General features: G+C 45.2%; 1 protein-coding gene and 1 long non-coding RNA gene across 2 annotated transcripts in view; one reads left to right on the top strand and one right to left on the bottom strand.

Moving 5' to 3' along the window:
• Spg21 (SPG21 abhydrolase domain containing, maspardin) overlaps positions 1-21,552 on the top strand; it is a 26,393-nt gene continuing 4,841 nt past the window's right edge. Inside the window, exons 1-7 of the mRNA XM_005075533.4 lie at positions 1-216; positions 4,019-4,105; positions 6,194-6,355; positions 9,375-9,455; positions 12,091-12,236; positions 19,629-19,737; positions 20,914-21,021. Of these exons, the coding sequence (XP_005075590.1) occupies positions 4,043-4,105; positions 6,194-6,355; positions 9,375-9,455; positions 12,091-12,236; positions 19,629-19,737; positions 20,914-21,021 (669 nt within the window). The 5' untranslated portion in view covers positions 1-216; positions 4,019-4,042. The remainder of the gene's footprint in view (positions 217-4,018; positions 4,106-6,193; positions 6,356-9,374; positions 9,456-12,090; positions 12,237-19,628; positions 19,738-20,913; positions 21,022-21,552) is intronic.
• The window catches only part of LOC121137451, a 24,269-nt gene continuing 14,117 nt past the window's right edge, over positions 11,401-21,552 (bottom strand). The window contains exon 2 of the long non-coding RNA XR_005874682.1: positions 11,401-12,513. This is a non-coding gene — a long non-coding RNA (uncharacterized LOC121137451). The remainder of the gene's footprint in view (positions 12,514-21,552) is intronic.

Consider the following 21,552-nt stretch of genomic DNA (forward strand, 5'->3'; position numbering starts at 1 on the left):
CAGGAGGCGCGCCCAGGGAGCTACGGGATTCAGACCTGGGAGGCGGCGGCCTCTGGCTGCTCAGCCGCGCGCCCCCTCTGCCTGCTGCGCCCGCGGAACTTCTGCTCTGCAGCCGCCCAGCCCACCCGCGCCCTGCCGCCTGCCTCCGCAGCGCCCGAACCGGGCCGGAGAGCCGTTTGGGCTGGAGAGAAAGGGACACGGGGGTGGCCACGGCAGGTGAGGGGCAGGCCTTGGAATGCCAGAGTGTGGGTGTGTGGTACGTGTAGGGTTGTAGGTGGGTGTGTATCGAGCATGCGTGACTTGTGAGTGTAGTCCACGGGTGGGCCGGCCCTTGTGACCATGCACGTGATCCATATCCGTGTGTATGTGTCTGTGTCTAAGGCCCAGCCTCGGTTCATTGCGGATGGTCGGTGAGCCTGTGAGCCCACTGTTGTGTGGCTAGGCTATAACTAGTGGGACTCAGGGAGGCCTCAATGGGGGTTGGTGCACAAAAGCCTTAATCGGACATCTTCTTTTTCTTGTACCACCAACTCGGGGCTGTGCGGGAGAAGCTCAGGAACATCTGGTTTCAGTAAAGTTTTAAGGACTGCGAGTAGAGACCAGGTGTTCTGGAGATCCTGCCTTAGACCGGGTGAGACTTGTTAAAAGAGTCATGAGAAACATCGCGGGGCTAGAGTGTCTCATTATTCTTTCCCAGGGAGTTAGAAGTTAGGTGCTAATGCAGTTGCTTTGTCTCTGTCTGCTATTGTCCAGCTCCTCTTGGTCAAGGATTCTAAGGATTGGGAAGTCCTCTAATAGCTGTCTGAATTTTCAAAAGTCATTTACAACAGGATCTTGAGAAGAGGTGTCAGAAGATGTTGGGCAGGCAGCTTCTCCTGTCATGGCACTTGGATAGGTTCCTGGAGAAAGAGGGGTGAATCTTCCCTGAAGAAATCGCCCCCCCAAGATAGCTATTTAATACATATGGGTGTGGTGAGGGGTGAAGATCTACAGTAAATAGCCAGCTGTGGTTCTTTGGGTGTAGTTTAGTGGCAGAAGTTTACGCTTAGCATTCCTGAGACCATAGGTTCAGTTCCTGGTACTGATAATCATAAGCTGTGTCACCTAGAGGCTTTCAAGGTCTAATACTTGTTTATTGGTTGTAATAATCACAGCTTATCCCTATGTACGTCCACTATAGCTTGAGATAAAGGACCAGCCATATGTGAGTTAACAGTTGTAAAGGTGATTTCCTCAACTGTAAAGTGCACGTTCTGCTGAGACCCCGAAGGACAGGTGCATGCTCACAACCAGCAGATTTACCGCCCCGCATCACAAGGTCCGGAAAGGACCAGGTGTCCTCAGCATCCTGGAGGAGGAGTTTCCTTTATCATGATTAAAGCTTATCTCTGGCCCTTTCCTCACCAGCCTGAACAAGTGCCTTTGTTTTTGTAAAGGACCAAATCACGAGAAATCGAGTAGTCTGCCCTGAGCTCACCGCCCACATTCTTTTTTCATCCTGACCAGTTTGGTCACAATCTCAGTTAGCATTCCGGGCCACAGACAGAATGTTTCTCTTGTGACTTGGGAAAGCATCTGACCTAAGTGGAGGGATGAGAGCTAGAACAAGCTTTCCTTTTCATCCTGCTACAGCTGCTGTCCCTTTGCAGTTTTTTCTTCTTCACAGCCGTCAGCTGGTCACATGCGACATTTGGTGTCTGCCTCGCCTTTCATTACTGCCAAACTAGCACAAGTGTTAGGATCACTTGTCTTTACAAAAGTGTACTCACAGCTGGGCAAAGCCTCTTACCCATCAGGATTAGTTATAACACGTCTCAATACTGAGGTGGTTGTGAATTATACCGAAGGCTTTTGGTAAGCACTGCCTTTACCCATTGCTGTAGGAGAGAAGTGGGCAACTCGGTGCCCCTTGTATGCCTGCCTATGTGTTTGTGCCGTGGTTTGGTTTGTGAATTGCACCTGACTCTAAAACTGTGAATAATTTCTATTGTAAGTGAGTTGATTCTAGAAGTAAACTTTAACAAGTTGGTTGAACTTTTTGTTTTCTGCGTCTGTTTTGAGACAAGGTCGAATCTATCACTGTGTAGCCCTGGCTGGCTTGGAACTCACTATGTACACCAGGATGGCCTTGAACTCACAGAGTTCTGTCTTCCTCCTGAGTGCTTGGATTAAATATGTGCTCCATCATCTGGCAGTTTCACATATTTTTTATATTCCCTCCTACAGAAATTGTTTCTAGAAAATGTCTCTAGTTGGTGTCTGAGTATAAAATATTCCAGAATTAACTGTATGTGCTACCAGTTGGCTTTCATTTAAAAAGTAGTAGCTTAAGGGAGGCAGAAGAGGTAAATTGACTAAATTTATTACATACATGCATGAAACTATCAAATAAGAATTTCCAAAAGTCATTAAAGTTATGGTATAAAAGCAGTTTAAATGGCTTATATCGGCTTAGATATTTTTAAACATGTTACTATTAAGATGAATGGATTTTGTAAAGGATTGCGTTCTTTGTTTTAGTGTTAATAACCAAATCTGTGCACACTGGTTTCAGTGTAAGATTGGTGTTGATTTACTTTGTGTTTTAAAACAATTTACAGTTTTAGCCTAGGCTGGGGGTGGAGGCAGGCAGCTCTCTGTGAGTTAGAGGCCAGCCTGGTCTACAGAGTGAGTTCCAGGACAGGTGGGACTACACAGTGAAACCCTTCCCCCTGAAAAATTACAATTTTAACAACCCTCTCTTAAAATATTTCCTTTGCTTTGAGATAAGAGACCGTTGTCCTATCTACCAGCATTGTAATTAGAGTTTAATATCGGACTGTCTACATTTTCTGTCTCCTGGAAGTTCCGTTTAGTGATTCCCAAAGCAGTCTGTGTTGTGTCTCTGAAGAAGGGCCAGAGAATGAGGAAGGTTCCATTGAGTTTTAGAATTCTCTGCCCCTTGCCAGTCCAGAGAGCTTTTCCAAAGTCAGCCTAAACTTAAGTCCTGGACTGTCACCTCTTCACTGCTAGGGACTCTAGTTCTGCCCTAAAGCAGGGGGATGCCACACAAGGCCAGTATTTGAGCCTTTCCAGGTGGGCACAAGTGCTCTTGGCCATAAGAATCTGCAAGAAGGAACCTTCCTTTAGGTTCCTGTTATGGCATGGAACAGTCGGGCAAAGGATATGTAGTTCACAGCCGGGGGGTAACAGGATTAGGAGGGGTTCTCAGAGGGCCTGGTTCGCTCTCTTTAGAGCTCAGTCATCCTGTAGTCAGCAGGTCAGGTGGGCTGAATGCCAAACCATTCTAGGCTCTGGGGAGGCAAAGATGAAGCCCACAGAGAGGAAACAAACGCAGAGGTCTCGGAGCTATCAAAACTAGAAGACACACCTTTTCCCCCCGAGAGACAAACATTTTGTTGAAGCTACAGAATAGTTACATCTGTATCAGGTATTTCAGAGAGACTTTTTGTAACGTCTCAGCACTTGGGGGTTGAAACCAGGGCTTTGTGCATGCCAACCAAATGTTCTATCACACCTAGTTATGTCTTAGCTGTGTACCTTTTAATATCAGTGAGAATGATTTATTTGTCCCCCTCCTCCCATTAGATATTAACTACATGTGAATTAAAGTTAGATTCCTGTGGTATATTATGCATCATCAGGAAACAGGCTTACTAACACCTTTATATCTGTCCTATAAACAAATAGGAAGTTTATTAAAATGGATTCTTAAGATGCTGTTAGCAGACAGTAGCCAGGCTGCAGTTTGCAGTCTCCTAAGTAGGACAGGCAGGACGGAGTTACAAAAGAGTATTCTGTATCCAATCCGGTTCCTTAATTCTGAAAAAGCAGAGTCCTCTTTTGGAGGTACTAAAGGGATTTACCCTGGCATCCTCTCAGTTTACTTCTATACTTATGAGGTAAACAACCTGTTTCTCTGGTTGCAGTGTTGTTGGTGCTGCTGGACCCACCTCTGCGTTGAGTTGAGATGTAATGAGAATTCTCGCTGTGAACTTGTCATCTGCTTTTATTTCAGGGTTCACCTCCATTTCTGCTCATCATGGGAGAGATCAAGGTCTCTCCAGATTACAATTGGTTTAGAAGTACAGTTCCCCTTAAAAAGGCAAGTATGCTTTTACTGCAGTTCATAGTCACAAAAGCTGATGTGCGGTTTAGCAACTGTGCCTCAGTTCTGTGTGAGAGTGAAGATTATTGCCAAACACGGTGACTGATGTCACAGAGGATAAAGTTCACTGGTTCACTGTCACATGCAGTCAGCTTTGGAGACTGACTGGAGCAGAGTCAAGTGTAATGATTTTGAGGTTTGCAACTCCTTTTACATACTCAACCTTGGATAATGTAGTGAAGTCCCCACAGCAGTATCAGTATAGTAAGTACAGTCATTTCTGTTTCCGTTCCTGAAGTGTAAGCCTCATAGAACTCTGTGCAGTGATGCTTTCATGCTTTCCTGTTACGGTGACAAAGTACCGTGACCAAGGTAACTTAGAAAGAAAGCATTTACTTGGGGCTTTCAGTTTTAGAAGGATAAATCTCTGACTGTCATGGCAGGGATCGGCGGCAGGCAGGCACGATGTTGGAGCAGTAACTGAGTGCTTACATCCTGATCAACAGGCGTGAGGCAAAGAAAGACACAGTGAGAATCTTTTGAAACCTCAAAGCCCACCCCCAGTGACACAGTGCCTCTTCCAAGGCCACACCTTCCCCAATTGTCCGTCATGATAAATTTGCTTGAAATTTCATGGTGCTTTGGTTTTAAGTTATGAAGCAGAGCCGGATGGTGGTAGCTCACATTTTAATCCCAGCACTCAGGAGGCAGAGGCAGGCAGATCTCCGAGTTTGAGGCCAGCCTGGTCTACAGAGAGAGTTCCTGGACAGTCAGGCTACACAGAGAAATCCTGTCTTGAAAAACAAAACATGTTGTTGGGCAGATACTGTGTGTTCTGAAGAAGTTCTGACAAAACTGCCCCTCAGAGAACCCAGAGGTGGTTGATGTTTATGGCTTATGTTCAGAATGCCTCTGTCACTTCATCAAACATGCTGTTTCAGGAGATGTGTGTATGAGCTACTGTTTCAGAGCCTGATGTTTGTGTTACTGTGCTTCCAAGATAGATTATTGAGGCAAATCCCTAGAAGACTGAGGTCTGTGCTTGTCTTACGTGATTTTACAAGACTGGGATTTGTTGTGTGGCTGAAAAGGTCATTGGTTTTGTTGTGTGCTTTTTTTAAACCACAATCACAGAGAAAAGATACCTAGGAATCAATGGCAAAACACAAAGGTCAAAAATATGAGATATGTTGTCACCATCTGGGGAAGGCCAGACGGAAATTATTTAGAGTCCCTGAACTTTGCCTTGTCCCATTTGTCAGCTCTTGGTGACACCAGTGACCCTGGTTAGTCAACTGCTGCCCACAGAGGGACATTGTGAAGTCTATAGCCCTGTTAGCTAAGAGACTTTTTTTAAAAAAAGGATGAATATTGATTTTAATAATGAGTGTTGGTGCAATGAAGTATAATAATAGCTATCTGGCATTGAATACCTCCCTGCTATGCCAAGCTTTGGGCAAAGTTCTTGACTTGGCTTGTTTCATGTTTTTTCTTCCCTGTCAGGTTGAGAACACTAAATCACAAAGACCTCTGATGACCTTCTCCTCCCCCATTCCTAAAAAAAATGTCTTTCTCCCACTTCCCAACGTCCTCTGAGTGGTTTGAACCATTTCCTAAACAGTGACACACACACACACACCTACCCAGTCCTTCATCTGCTGATCATATTCCTTCTGGGGTCTGCCTAGCCTCTGCCCAGAGCCTGGATCTCAGTTCCTCCTGGCCTGCCCTCCTGCCCTGCTCAGTCTCTGACCCTGCTGACCCTAGCCAGTCCTCTGGGCCAGCACTCAAGAATGACTGCAAGCTTCTCTCATATGCACGTGCAAGTGCGCGCACGCCCACACACACACACACACACACACACACACACACACACACACACACACACAGAGTACAGAATGCCATGGAGAGTTTACGGTTTAATGGTGAACAAAACAGACTTCTCTTACAGAATAGGCAGGTGGCTCTTGGGAACTGTGGCTCTTACATTACCCTGGAATAATTGCCAGTGACTGTTACAAACCAGCACCTTCAAAACCCAGTTCATGAGTTTTCCTTTCTTCCCCCCTTTCACTTTCCCTCCAGATAATCGTAGATGACGATGACAGTAAGATCTGGTCACTCTATGACGCTGGCCCCAGAAGCATCAGGTGCCCTCTCATCTTTCTCCCTCCTGTCAGCGGAACTGCAGATGTGTTTTTCCAGCAGATCTTGGCTCTGACTGGATGGGGTTACCGGGTTATAGCTGTAAGTATGACTGCTTCAGCATTGAAACTCAGATTCCTGGGCCTTTGCCCTTCCGCGTCTCACTAACTGTAGTAATGGGAACTTTTTATCTAAATTAAGATTATAATTTCCTGTTTTATTTTTCTTGTGACGCATCAAGCCTGTGACTGAGAGCTCCATACCACTAAACTGTGCACCCTGCACTTGCTTCCTCCTTTAAAGTATCCTCAAGGTGTCGCCGAAAAGGCTTTTTGTTTCCGAGTATTATTTTATTTATTATGTATACAGTTCTGCCTGCATGCATGCCTGCACCACCAGAAGAAGGCACCAGATCTCATTATAGATGGTTGTGAGCTGCCATGTGGTTGCTGGGAATTGAACAGAGGATCTCTGAAAGAGCAACCAGTGTTCTTAACCTCTGAGCCATTTCTCCAAACCCCCTCCCACCTGCTCCATCCCCCAATATTAATTCTTAACAGAGTTAGGACTTGATCTAGTTTCCCACTGATCCTTCTGAGTTTTTTCTCTAGAATAAGAGTGTTTATGGGGACGATCTTTTTTTTTTTTTCCCGAGACAGGGTTTCTCTGTTGTTTTGGAGACTGTCCTAGAACTCGCTGGGTAGACCAGGCTGGTCTCGAACTCACAGAGATCCGCCTGCCTCTGCCTCCCGAGTGCTGGGATTAAAGGCGTGCACCACCACCGCCCGGCTGGGGATGGTTCTTTACTTGTGCTTAGCACAGTTGGTGAGGAAGAGCCTGTCTTCAGCTTTGTATAGCTGCAGTGGCTTCTGGGCCCTGCGGGGTTGTGTTCTCCAGCTCCCTGTGGATGCTGCTGTTGTAACCCAGTGGGTCACTGTCTGAAGGAAAGGGAAAGTGGTCAGCTCTGGGGCGGCGGTGGGCTATTAGTGACTTCGCATGTTGCTGGCACAGAAGGCTTTGTTTTTGCTCACAGTCAAGGGTGCAGATCATCATGGTGGGATGTGAAGGCTTCTTACCAGCCTCTCTACCTTTTATTTTTAAATAGTCTGTCCCTGCACCTAGAACTCATGATTCAGCTACACTAGCTGCCCAGCAAATTTTGGGGATCTGCCTCTAAAGCCAGCACTGGTGTTAGAGACACTCACCACCACACCAGCTTTCACATGGATGCTGAGAATCCAAACTCCAGTCTTCATGCCTGGGCCACACACTTCATCCACTGTGCCATGTCCCTAGCCCACTTTTGATTTTAAACAGGATTCTTATTGACAGCCATGGAGTGGTGTTTAGTATTCACGTGTTGTAGATTCTGTCCATTCACCATACTTTGCTGAATAGTCCTATATGCAAGCCTGTGTTTGTAATGTCTGTCTTCTGAAATGTTAATGTAAGTTTGCTGCTAACATACAATATCTTTTTAAGATTTATTTCATTTTGAGTGAGAGAGAGACTGTGTTTGTGTGTGTGTGTCTGTCTGTCTGTCTGACTGACTGACTGACTGTCTCTGTCTATGCATCTGTGTATGTGCACATGTACATGCCAGAGAAGTTGGGTACCTGTAACTGGACTTATCATCAGTTGTGAACTGCCCAATGTGAATGTTGGAAGCAAAACTTGATCCTTTGAAAGAACAGCAAGTACTCTTAATCACTGAGCCATCTCTCCAGCCCTGTAGGATGTTAACATAGTCTACTGACTTTAATAGTCTTTTAAATTAACTCAGCTTTACCCAGACTTAATTGTGTGTGTGAGGGGTTATTAAATTGTGTATAGCTTTATTACCTATATATGGAATTGGGTTTTGGTTTCACTTATTTGGTCTTGGGGATTAAACTCAGCCTGTGTGTGATGGCACATGGTGTACCACTGAGTCACACCCTCAGCTTAGTGTAAGACTTTCAAATCAAAGCCTTTATAAATACATCCCCTTTTCTCCTAGGGTATCATCTACTTCATAGTCTAGAAGCCTTATCCATAAAGAGATTTTAATAAAATATACCAATTCCAAAATTACCCTATAATTTACATGGCAGTATATATCCCATTGATTTTATTTTAACGACAAGATAAATCTGAAGGCTTAAAGCAACAAAACAAGACTGTTGGTGGATGTTGCGTATTTTTTAGATGAGGAGGTTAGAGACAGACTTAGTGATAAAGGGTGCGCACAGACAAGTCTCAGTCCCAGAAATGAGTTGGTTGCTTATACTTTTGTCCTCATCATCACCAATACTAGCAGACAGGCTTTCAGGCTCTTTAGGGTCAACTGTCATACTTTTTTATTTTTGTCATAGTGAAAATACAGGAAATCAGAAAAACTAATTGTTTAAAAAAAAAACAGTTCCTTAAAAAAATGCAATGGGGTGAGGGGTGCAGGGGAGGTTCTTGAGAAACGACTTCATTTCCAGTTCTCCTGGCTCTTTGACCCTCATGTTCTCAATTCAATGAACTTGGGTTTCTTTACCCTGGAGGAATTCTGCAGTGGTTGCTCTTGACCCTCTGACAAGGAAATCAATGTGCATTGAAATTGTGTGTGAGCTGAAGAGATGTCCTGGTGCAGTGGTTAAGAGCACTGGCTGCTCTTCCAGAGGACTCGGGCTCAGTTCTTAGAACCAACATGGCGGCTCATAACCATCCATAACAGCAGCTCCAGGAGATCTGACGCCTCTTCTGGTCTCCATTGACACCCACATGCATGTGACTTTCAAACATAAACACATAAAGAGAAATCTTTAGATAAAACTTTAAATGATGGTATTTTCACACACTTTGAAAAAGAAGCAAAGCTTGGGCAATAGGGAATGTTGCTATGTGATTCCTGAACTATTCAAATAAGGAATTGCATTTTAAGTTTTTAGCATAAATTTTATGTTTCCCCTGCCCCAGCCTATTGTGCCAGACTATGTAGACTCCTCATGGGAGCCCTTACCCATGAGGAGGAGTGGACTGGGGGTGGGCTAAGGGAGAGGTGAGGAGGGCGAAGGGGGGGTAGGAGGGAGAACTGTGGCTGGAATATAAAATGAGATCAAAAAACAAAAAATTGAAAAAATATCTATTTCAGTTGCAGTATCCAGTTTATTGGGACCATCTTGAATTCTGTGATGGATTCAGAAAACTTTTAGACCACTTACAGTTGGATAAAGTGAGTACCCCAAACTAATGACATGTGATTGTACTGTGCATTTTATAAAGGCTAAGGTTGTCTTTTATTTTTTAATAATAGCCTTATTATAGTATAATTCACATATCACACAGTGAACCATTTTTAAAGTAGACAGTTACATATTTAAAATTCCAAAATAATGGGCTGGAGAGATGACTCAGGTTAAGAGCACTGACTACTCTTCCAGTGGTCCTGAATTCAATTCCCAGCAATCACATGGTGGCTCGCAACCATCTATGAAATCTGGTGGCCTCTTCTGGCGTGCAGGCAGAACACTGTATACATAATAAATAAATGAATCTTTAAAAAAATAAAATTACTGTCAACCTTGGAACCTTTTTCACACACACACACACACACACACACCCTGCAAAAGGAAATTTATTGGGCCAATGAGATGGTAAAGGCACTCGCCACCAAGCCATCCCAGGGACCACATGGTAGATGAAGAGAACTGCACTTGCCCTGGTGTCAGCTGTACATTGGGCACCAGCCGGGGGGGTCTCTGTGACTACCACGGCCAGCAGAGTAACAGTCCAAGTGAGATAAGAAGGCAGATAGGGCCAGCACAACTCGGTAGCCAGTGTGGAGTCTGACACTGTGCAGTTTATTTTAGGCATATTTAAACACAGCACCATTTGAAAAAGTTTCCTGGTGATAGTCCGTCCTGTGTGCACAGTAAAGCTTAAGTGAGACTACATCGAAGCTTTCATAAAGCACATGTGACATCGCTCATAAAGACGTGTCTATAGATTGACTGCATGTGACATCATAAGGGTCTGGGGAGGATCTCGTGTGGGCTCTGTTGTACAGATAGCACGGAGGTCACCAGGCTGTTAACCACCTCCAGCCTTCTGAGAAAGCACGTTCTACATCTCTCCCTTTGAAGAGACAACCCTTTATGCTTAACATTCCTGGTCCCCCTAGTGCCTATCTGTGAGCACCAGGACCTCTCTGCCCCCCATATCCTCTGACCTCCGCAAGCATGCCATGCCACATGTGCACCTGCGTCTACACACAAGCACATTTTTAAAAATGAAAGTAGAAAGTTATTGTCAGTCACTCCCCATCTTTCTCCCAGCTCTGCAACCTCTGTGACCTTATCTGCTTTGGACATTTCCCTAAGTGTAATTTTATGACATGTGGCCCTTTGTTGGCTTCTTCTGCTTAGCATGTGTCTGAGGTTCTTCGCATTGTATCATGGGTAAACACAGGTTGAGTATCCCTATCTTAAATGTTTGGGATGGTGTCTCAAATTTTGGAGTAGTTGCAAACACTTTATCTGTTGAGTGTCCCTGATCTGAAGATCAAAATGCTATAAAATCTGAGATTTTATCAGAATTATGTCCTCAAAAAGGTTTTAGTTTTAAAGCATGTACTGGCTGGTTTTGTGTGCCAACTGACACAGGCTAAAGTCATCAGAGAGGAAGGAGCCTCAGCTGAGGAAATGCCTCCATGAGATTCATCTATAAGTCATTTTCTCAGCTAGTGATTGATGGGGGAAGGCCCGGTCCATTGTGGGTGGGTCCACCCCTGGGCTGGTGGTCCTGCCTTCTATAAGAAAGCAGGCTGAGAAAGCCATGGGAAGCAAGCCAGTAAGCGGTGCCCCTCCATGGCCTCTGCAGCAGCTCCTGACTCCAGGTTCTTGCCCTGTTTCAGTTCCTGCCCTGACTTCCTTCAGTGATGAAGCATGTTGTGGAAGTGTAAGCCAAATAAACCCTTTCCTCTCCCCAACTTGCTTTTTGGTCATGGTGTTCTGTTGCAGCAATAGAAACCCTAAGACGGGGCATTAGATGATTGTTTTGTTTCATTTGAGACGTTTCATGTAGCTCAGGCTGGCCTCAAGCTCTCTAGGATCCTAGAAACCTGACTCAGGTGACAAGGGAAAGAAGACGGGACAGACACAAGTATAGAAAAGCGGGGATCGGGTAGGCCATGTGCTCTGATGGAGATGCACCAGCAAAAACTCAGCGAATTTATTGTGTACGACTGAACAAGGAGGCAGGTTTTGCTAATCTCAGTAGGAGGGAGAGGGGGCAGCTTCAGGTTGCAGTCCTCCAGGAGAAAGCTGTGGTTGGTGGTGTCTGCACACACTGGTTTTAGGTGAAGGCCAGCTGTTCATCAGCATTTACATTTGGTCCAAGGGAAGTCGTTGCCATTCCCATTGACATGTCTGTGCTGGTGTCGGTGACACACATCCACTCGCCCCCGCTCCCCACAACCATGTCCAGTTTGTTGTTGTTTAGAAGTCTTTGCTTGCTTAAGACTTACTTGTATTCATGTGCATAGATGCGCGCGCAGAGGTCAGCAGAGGATAGGGTGTTGAGTGGCCACTGTCGCTCTCCACCTGTTCCTCTGAGGCAGGGTCTGGCGCTACAGGTATTTGCAGAATACCGACTTGTCACATGACTGTTGGGATTCAAACACTGGCTGGGCCATGTTTTTACGCTCCAGTGTATTGTTTTCTTAATGGGGTACATAAATTCAAATAAAATGCCTGTTAAATTTCTAACGACTATTTCAGCCTGCTAGGTAGTGATGGCATATTCTGTGATTCACAAAACTGAAGCAACCTCGGTGTTTTAGGATCTGCCTTATGTTTGTTTATAATTAGGTCCATCTGTTTGGGGCGTCTTTGGGAGGTTTTTTGGCTCAGAAATTTGCTGAATACACTCACAAGTCTCCAAGAGTACACTCCCTCATCCTCTGCAATGCCTTCAGTGACACATCTATCTTCAACCAAACGTGGACTGCAAACAGGTGAGAGCACACGTCAAATGTCGGCTTTGGAGGGGCTTTGGTCCAGTGGCAGTGGAAGGTGGACAAGAGATTGCTGTGAGCGGCCGGCCACGCGCAGCTTTCCCCTCTCTGGTTTGGGCTCAGCATGTAGTCCTTGCTGCCAGTCTCTCTGGAGCTTCTACAGGAACAGACAGTGCGGTTCTCTAAACTGACAGTTTCAGGTGGATTTTTCCATTCTTCTGCCATGCTCTGCTATAAATCTTCATAGTTTGCTTTCCTTCCTTTCTGGGCTATTTCCCTGAGGGGTGATCATCGGTGGAAAGACGAGAACACTTAGTTAGTTCATGGTGGTGTGAGCGTGACACTTCATGTCCCATTCCTCAGAAAAATTTACATAGGATTACTTGAGGAGCTACCAGTAAGGTACCAGATTCTCCTCAACAATGCTTTTATTTTAACGTTTTACTTTTAATTTTGTGTGTATGAGTGCAAGCCATGGTGCACTGTGGCAATCCAGGACACCTTGAGTGTGAGTCCTAGCAGTCATTGCTGCGTATGCCATGAGCTTCTGGGGACTCTAGGATGACAGGTTGGTGCTTCTGGCTTTGTGTGGGTCCCAGGAATCTGAACTCAGATCCTCACTGCTTTCATGGCAGACGCTTACTCCACGGAGTCATCTCCCCAGCCTGGTTTTAGCATTTTACTTGATAGTCTCCAGATGACTGGAAGGCTAGGGTCCTGAACGAGCACCTTAGCACAGATTTTATTTTGTTGTGTGTTAGAACGGGTTTTAAGCGTTTATCGTGGAAACCTGGCAAAGTGTCGATCAGAAGGGCTGGTTTAAATGCTGAGAAAGAGCTGTGTCCTCAAAGGAAGCCCAGGCCCTTTCCAGCCAAGGATACCAGAACTGCTTGTTCTTCCTGCTGTGTCGGCATTCACAGCCTTGTGGGCGGGGTTAATGAGAAAAGAGGTGATTTCAAAATGAAATTGCTTAACTTGGTGGTAGAAATCCTGCCCTGTGCAGGTGAACTTTTGCTGTAACCATACCAGCAAAACCAACTTTTGGCCATGTACTAAGTGTCATTTTGGCTTGAGGCTTTAACTATAGGCCAGGTTAAAGGTGAAATCAGGCTTCCCTCCATTGTTCTAGGGACACACCCACTGTTCCTCTTTAGACTAAGCTCAGGACTGAATGAATTTGCACCATTCCCAATCACTGTACCACGGCTTAATATCCTTCCTGTATAGTTTCTGGGTAAGACCTCAGGAGAGATTGTCTCTATTTGTTCATATGTCTTACTCAGTAAATATATCTAGTAAATCCCGTGCTAAAGGGGAAAATTGAGCAGAAGTCTTGTAGGACTCAGCCGTTTTGGTGGAGATAAGCTCTTCCTAAGCCTGGTATTCCTAGCCAAACGCAGGAGGTTGTATCACAATGCAAGGGGATTACCTTCTTATGCCAGTATCAAGAGGGAAAGGATCAGCCAGGCATTGGTGGCCCACACCTTTAATCCCAGCACTTGGGAGGCAGGCAGATCTCTGTGAGTTTGAGGACAGCCTGGTCTACAGAGCAAGTTCCAGGACAGCCTCCAAAACAATACAGAGAAACCCTGTCTCGAAAAGAACAAAAAAAAAAAAAAAAAAAGAGGGAAAGGATACGTGCTACCAGTGTATGTCAGCCTCTACTGAGTGACAATTCGGGAATCTGACTGTCTTTGGTGGGACATGAGAGTCCAGTGCCAACACTACCCCACAGTGGTGGATCCACGCTCTAATCTAGATCTAGGCCCTTTGACAGATGGGTTCTTGGAAGTTCTGGAATTGAGCTGGTTTATTTTGCTGCATGCTCATGATCTGCTCCTGGAAGGTTTGTAAGACCTGGTCACCAGGCAGAAATGAATGGGTATGGTCGTGGTTTACGCAGACCTACTAGAGGCAAACTTGGATAAAGGTTAATATTGCCCCAATGTTTTTCATACCCAGTCACCCCTGGTCCTTGACTCAGTCAGCATACAGAGGGAGAGATTTCAAGTGGCTTTCAGTATAGTACAACGTTACATTATTGTGTATGGTGTGTGAGTGTAGGTACACATATGCCACAGAGTGCTTTGGGAGGTTAAAGGGTAACTTTCGGAAGTCTGTTCTCTCCTACCTGTTGAGGCAGGGTGTCTCTCTATCAAGCTACATACTCCAGGCAGGCTGGCCCAGCAAGCTTCTGGGCACTTCCCATCTCACAGTAGGAGTGCTGGGATAACAGGTGCTGCCACCATGTGTGACTCTTCTAGGAACAGAACTCAGGTTGCACAGCAAATAATTTTACCCACTGAGCCACCCCAGATACTCTTTATTTCAAATTGGTTTCTTGACAGATTTTGCAAGTTTTCTTATTGGTCTTTTCATTGCCTAGGGCTTCTTAGAAGAGGGTAATTTCCAAATAATATATAGTATTTTAGACACTGTTTGGGTCCTTTGCTCTTTTAAGATTTTATTTTTTAAAATACTGCGTGCCCACATGTGAGTGTGAATACCCATGGAGTTCAGAAGAGGGCATCAAATCCCCTGGTGTTACCAGTACTTTAAGTTACCCAACGTGGATACTGGGAACCAAGCAATGGATGCTTTTAACCTCCAAGCCATCTCTCCAGCCCGTGGCACTGGTTTTTAAAGAAGCCAAATTCCAGGATATTTTCTTTAAAAGTTCTTTGACAATACAAGTCCAATAGGCCTTTACCCACCTAGAAAATGTATCCGCAAAACTCAGAGGTCTTGGAGCATTGAAGGGATACTAATTTACCACTCTTTGCTGGAACCTAGAGGTCTGATTGTACCTCCCTTCAGATTTTTAACATATACTAGTTTGGTTGCTTTGAGGAGGGGGTGTTTCTCTGGGTTGTTTTGAGATGGGGAGGGAGTTACTGTGTAGCCCTGAACTCTCAGAGGTCTGCTTGCCTCTGCCTCCTGAGTGCTAGGAACCTGGTATTGGTGTTTTTTGAGACAAAGTCTCACATGTAGCTCAGACTGGTTTCAAAATCTTCCTGCCTCTGCTCCCCTAGTGCAGGGATTACAGGCATTACTACCAAACCTGGTACATACCAGGAAATCTTAGGGTGGTGTGTAAAACAGCCCTGTATAAAATGAGTTCCATGTACATTTTCATCCCCATTGAGAGACTGTTGTGCAGTAGGGTATTAAGAGTTTTTCTTGTCCTGCCAGGTCCCTCGGCTGCCTTCAGCCCCAAATAAACACTCAGAGATGCTATATTATTATTAAACTGTTGGTCAATTGCTAGGGCTTCTTACTGGCTAGCTTTGTCTTAATTATTAACCAATTCTATTAATCTAGGTATTTCCATGTGGTCTTATCTTCCCAGAGAAGGGTCTGGACCTATTACTCCTTCCTCCTCTACATGGTGTCTCTTTGCAGCACCTCTCTCTGCCTACCTTTCCCAGAATTCTCCTTGTCTCCTAGTTCCATCTATCTTCCTGCCTCTATTGGCCAGTGTTTTATTTGTCAATAAGTGTATGTATGTGTACACACACACACTCCATGAACGAGCATCTGAGGTAAGGTCCCCAGCACCCATGTATAAGCAGGGCATGTCCACCCATGCCTGTAACCACAGGGCTGGGCGGGGCAGGGGTGGAGACAGGATTGCTAGCCAGACAGCCTAGCCTAAGATCAGTGAGCTCCAACTTCAGTGAAACCCTGTCTCAAGGGAATAAGGCAAAGAGTGACAGAAGAAGACAGCTGTGTCCTCTGGCATGTACCACAGACACAAAGCAAAGTCCTGTTCTTTAGGGCGTTCTTTTGTTTGTTGGCGTGTGAAGGTTTATACTGAGATGAAGCAATTTGAGGAACCAGAGATCCAGTTAGAACGGAGCTGTCACCAGCTCCAGCAGCCTTCACTGCTTTATGAACCAGCTTTCCACTTACTAGATTATGCCTTCTGGTGGCCATAACAGTAGGTTATGGTCACCTAGGGATGCTGTGAGCAGCCACTAGTAACTGCAAGATTTTAGCAACATGCTTTCCCTTAGCTAAGCCTAGCACCCTATGGGATGTTTTTTGTCTCCTGAGCCATTGCTCTCATCTTTGGGTTTCTCATAATGCTTTTACCATATGCCCAGCCCAGCAGTTGGCAAAGCCTGATCAGAGAGGCCCAGACAGCTGGATATACTAGTTCAATAATCTCTAGGCAGTTACACTTGCGGTGGGGGCATCAGAGACATCATTTGGGAACAGAGTGGTACAGTTCACTGCAGAGGTAACTCATATCTCACACTGAGACTGGCCAGTAAAATGGCTGGGTAGTTTCCATTCCTTATCTTTAGTAAGAAAAGGATGTGGTAGGGAACATGCACAAAGGTTGTCCCAAGGGTTTGGTGCATGCCAGGCAAGCTCTCAGCCCCTGAGCTACGCCCTTAGTCCTTTCTAGATTCTAGTGTCACTTAAAATGACATGGTAGAATCAAGATGTGATGGTACGTGCCTGATATCCCAACACTAAGAAACTGTAGGAGAAATTGTTAAAGAGATTAATTGGAGCTACATGCACAAGAGCCTGTCTCAAACAACAAAAACAAAAGCTCATACAGTGGTTTTACATTAAACCCATAATTGGCATTTCAAATTCTGCAAGGGAAGAAAACAAAAACAGCCATTTACCCTAGATCCAGTCAAGTGCTGTCTGGACTTGTTTACACACTGGTAAATGTTTCCTTGCTTCTAGGGCAGTGATTCTCAACCTGTAGGTCATGACCCCACAGGGGTAACATCAGATATTTAAAATTCATTAACAGCAGCAAAATTAGAGTTATGAAGTTGCAGTGAAATAAAGGGTCACAGTGTTAGGAAGGCTGAGAACCCTGTTCTAGAACAAAGAAGAGCATAAGTGGGTAAGTTGTGTAATGTCTGTGGCTTAGCACGAGGCAGTTTGTAACCTGCTTCTATGTTGACAAGGCTCTACTGAGCAGGTCCTGCCGATTAAATGCAAATAGTTCTGGTTTCCATGGAGTAGTAGTTGTCCTCAGTAAAGGCTCTAGGGGTGCAGATTCAGGACAGTTCTATTTCCCTTAGACCTTGGTACTCAGTTGAAGGGTTTTGTTGTTGTTGTTTTTGTTTGTTTGTTTTGAGTGCAGGATTTTATTTGTATAAATATTAAAATTTTTCCTTTATTTAGACAGATCTCACTAAGCTCAGCATCTGCCAGCTTCTCCCTCCCAAGTGCTGGTATTAAAGGCACACACCAGCATGTCTGGTTAATAAGTATTAATGGGCATCAAGCAAGCATGTGGTGCACAAACATACATGCAGATAAACCACTTATAAAATGAATCAGTTGCTGGGTGTTGGTGGCACACGCCTTTAGTCCCAGCACTCGGGAGACAGAGGCCAGCCTGGTCTACAGAGAGAGTTCCAGGACAGCCTCCAAAACAATACAGAGAAACCCTGTCTCGAAAAACCAAAAATAAATAAATGAATCAATCTAAATACAAGAGACTATGATTTATCCCTTCTTCTCTCCGAAGGGTGTTGTTTATGAGGGTCTTTGCCCCTTTTAAGGCAGTTCTTATTGGGGAATTAAACTTTATCTTGCCATGAGCCCTGTCTGCCCCCTCCCAGGGTGTGGTACCCATCACAGGTGACTTGATGCTGGACTGTCCTGGCAGAAAGGTTACTTGAGCATGTGAGGCACATAGGTGCTCTTGTCCCTGAAGGGGAATCGGGCACTCCGGCATCTATAGGAAACTGCTTTGGGCTGAGAGTTCCAGGATGGCATTCTGAAGGTTACAAAAATGGGTTCTCTGCCTTTCCCAAGGCTTGCATCAGGAGAGTGGCCTGTAAAGTGTTAGCTGTTCTTGCCAACCAAGTATTTTGGTTGTAAACAAATATACTGGCTTTCAGCAGGAAATCGATTCATTACCTTGTCAGGTTTATCCAGGGCTCCTATTATGGGACAGTGTGTATAGTGTCTTAAACCCCTTGAGTCTCTGCGTCTAAGTTAGTGTCTATTCCTTTTCTGTACTATCCTCCATGTAGAGCACTCTGCTCTACCATTCCTCCTCCTGGCACTGCGGTGCCTTTCCTTTGCCTCTTTCCGTTTGGGGAGAGACCTTTTCCTCCAGTCTAACGCAGCTGCAACAAGGAGGCATATTGTGTCAGGCTTCCCTCCTCTTGCAGCTGCTATGTGTTGTGAAACATTAAGTGTTAAATCAGCTTCCCCAGAACAAGTTTGTAGCAAAAGCGCTCTCAATCTGCTACAGATTTTTCTTATTTGGGGGGGGGTAACTGTGAGTCTGAGTGTGTGTGCACCAGAAATTGACATCGCATGTTTTCCTCCATCACTCCCCATCTCTCATAGACGCGGAATCTCACTGGAACTCCAGAACTTTCTGAATAACTAGCCAACTTGCTCCGGGAATCCCATGCCTCAACCTCCCATGCACTCTCAGCATTGGCTCAGGCGCTAGGGATCTGAACTCTCGGCCTCATGCTTGCAGGACAAGTACTCCCTTTGAGCCATCTCTCCAGCCCTGTTCTATGACAAGTCCTCATGTTTTCTAGGCTGGCTACATAGCAAGATGCTGTCTGGGCAAAAGCATAAAGGGCATCCTCAGCTTTAAGAGCTCAGAGAATGGTGGGATGGGAAGAAGCTTACAAGGTTAACTGGGACATTGCCGAGTGGTCCTTCCAAGAGGAAGCTCAGCTTTTCACACTGGCAGGGGGGAGATGGGCTGAACCTTTGGGAAGTAACCCTCAGCACAAGATGAGAGGAACTAGTGTTAGCCCCGCATGGTGACTCCCCGCATTTGAATCCATGGAGTACCCAACAGTTCTGGATCACATACATGGCTCAGCAGGTGAAGGTCTTTGCCACTGAGCCTTACAAGCCCGAGTTCAGTCCTGGAGCCTGCGTGGTGGGAGGAGAGAGCTGACTCCCACGGTTCTCTTTTGGCTTCCTCATGTGCACTATGGGTACACACATAACAATAAATGTAATATTGGAGGGGGGCCTTTGAGACAGGATTTCTCTGTGTTGTAGACCAGGCTGGCCTCAAATTCAGAGACCCACCTGCCTCTGCCTCCCAAGCGATGGGATTGAAGGTGTGCACCACCACCTAGCCAGAAATATTTTCCCTAATAAATGCTGAATTTTCCAAATAGCCACTAGAAATGAGGCTAGTTACAGGAGAACAAGCTGTCATCAGATGCTTGCTTGCACTGTGGTATTTTGCAGTATTGCTGAGTCCTGAGTTGAAGTGTCGCTCTTGGGGCTGGCTGTGGGCTTTCTGAAGGGAGTTGTGCTTTCCTCTGGATTCCAGGAATCCGGCCATGGTGGAGCCTCAGTGCTGAAGATGATTCATTGTTTATATGCAGACTTCAGTGTTGGTCACCAGCCTGTCTTCTTTTGCAGCTTTTGGCTGATGCCAGCATTTATGCTCAAGAAAATAGTTCTTGGGAACTTTTCCTCTGGCCCAGTGGACCCAATGATGGCAGATGCCATTGACTTCATGGTGGACAGGGTAAGGATGGAGATACTGCTGAGCACTTTGTACTGGGACTTTTTGTGCACAGGTGAAAATAGGTCCACCTGTCTCTGGGTATGTCGAGGAGGTCTTTGTTAAGCAGCCCCATGTGTTAATGTTTCCAGACCCCACTGCTGGAGAAGGCTTTAGTTCCGTCAGTGTGTCCAGCAGCTTGGAGGCAGAGGTGGGCAGTGAGTGAGTTCCAGGACAGCCAGGGTTACAGAGTGAGACCCTATTTTTTTTTTTTTTTTGTAATGTAGAGTAATAGTGAAATACTATCAAGTCTTTAAGAACTAGAAGATTTCTTCTTTTTTCTTTTTTTTTCTTTTTCTTTTTTTTTTTTTTTTTTTTTTTTTTTGGTTTTTTGATACAGGGTTTCTCTGTGGCTTTGGAGGCTGTCCTGGAACTCGCTCTGTAGACCAGGCTGGCCTCGAACTCACAGAGATCCGCTTGCCTCTGCCTTCCGAGTGCTGGGATTAAAGGTGTGCGTCACCACTGCCTGGCAAGAACTAGAAGATTTCTTAAAGGTTTACTGTAAGCATTTAGGAAATAGATCATTTTAACCTGGTACAACATTACCTAATGTGTACACACATTGGATTGGTGCCCATTCATATGTAGTGCATGGTTTATTACATTATTAATCAGCTTAAAATAAAACTTAAGAGCTAGGCGCTAGTGGCACACACCTTCAATCTCAGCACTTGGATCTCTGAGTTCAAAGCCACCCTGGTCTACAAAGAGATTTCCAGGATAGCCAGGACTACATGGAGAAACCCTGTCTAAAAAACAAACAAATAATAAAATTTCAGGGCTAGGGAGATGACTCAATGATTAAGAGCACTTTCTTCTGTCTCAGAACCAAGGTGCAGGAGATCCTTGCATGTTTATTTGCCACTTTTGAGGTGTAGGGATTAGTGTGCGGTGCCCACAGGTACCTGGGTTAAGCAGGTGGTACAGGTTGAAGCTACACCACATTCCCGGTATAGAGCCTGACTTAGGTGCCACAAGAGAAAAAGGCCACTGCCCTAAAGTCCCAGATCAGACTCCAGATACATTGTGTTTTCTCATTGGTGGCTTTTCCCAACATCATAAGCACAGGTGTCATCTGTGGACCCACTAAAAGCATAAAAACAAAATTACTTCAACTGTTACCTGTATTTCTTCCTGCAGCTGGAGAGTTTAGGTCAAAGTGAACTGGCTTCAAGACTAACTCTCAATTGTCAAAATTCATATGTGGAACCTCATAAAATTCGGGACATCCCTGTAACCATCATGGATGTAAGTTCCTTTTGAAGGTGCTTTCCATTTAAAATGTATATGCCAAGATGTAATTATTTTTCGACATTAACCATGCTTCTTTATGCAAACACACCTTGGTTTGGATTCCTATACTTGGATTCCCAAGTGATCTACTTACTGGTCATCCTGGATTTTTCCTCATTAGAGTGACACCATTGTGCTGGGTGTGCTGGTGAACACTCGGGTTGGAGACAGCCTGGTTTATATAGCAAACCGTAGGCCAGCCAAGGATAAGTAGTGAGACTGTCTTAACTCTCCCCCCTCTGAAAGTAAAAAGCGTATAGACTGAGACTGGAGAGATGATGGATCAGCAGTTAAGACTACTGACTGCTCTTGCAGAGGACACAGGTTTGTTTCCAGCACCCACATCTGTAACTCCAGTTCCAGGGGACCTGATGCCCTCTTCTGGCCTCCTCAGATATGGGGCATGTATGTGGTGCAGATATTCATGAAGGCTAAGTAAAACACATAAAGACAAATTTCAATAAGCCTAGTAGTCATTACCCTTTG

The sequence above is a fragment of the Mesocricetus auratus genome, unplaced genomic scaffold, assembly GCF_017639785.1.
Source record: "Mesocricetus auratus isolate SY011 unplaced genomic scaffold, BCM_Maur_2.0 Super-Scaffold_100691, whole genome shotgun sequence".
Taxonomy (NCBI): domain Eukaryota; kingdom Metazoa; phylum Chordata; class Mammalia; order Rodentia; family Cricetidae; genus Mesocricetus; species Mesocricetus auratus.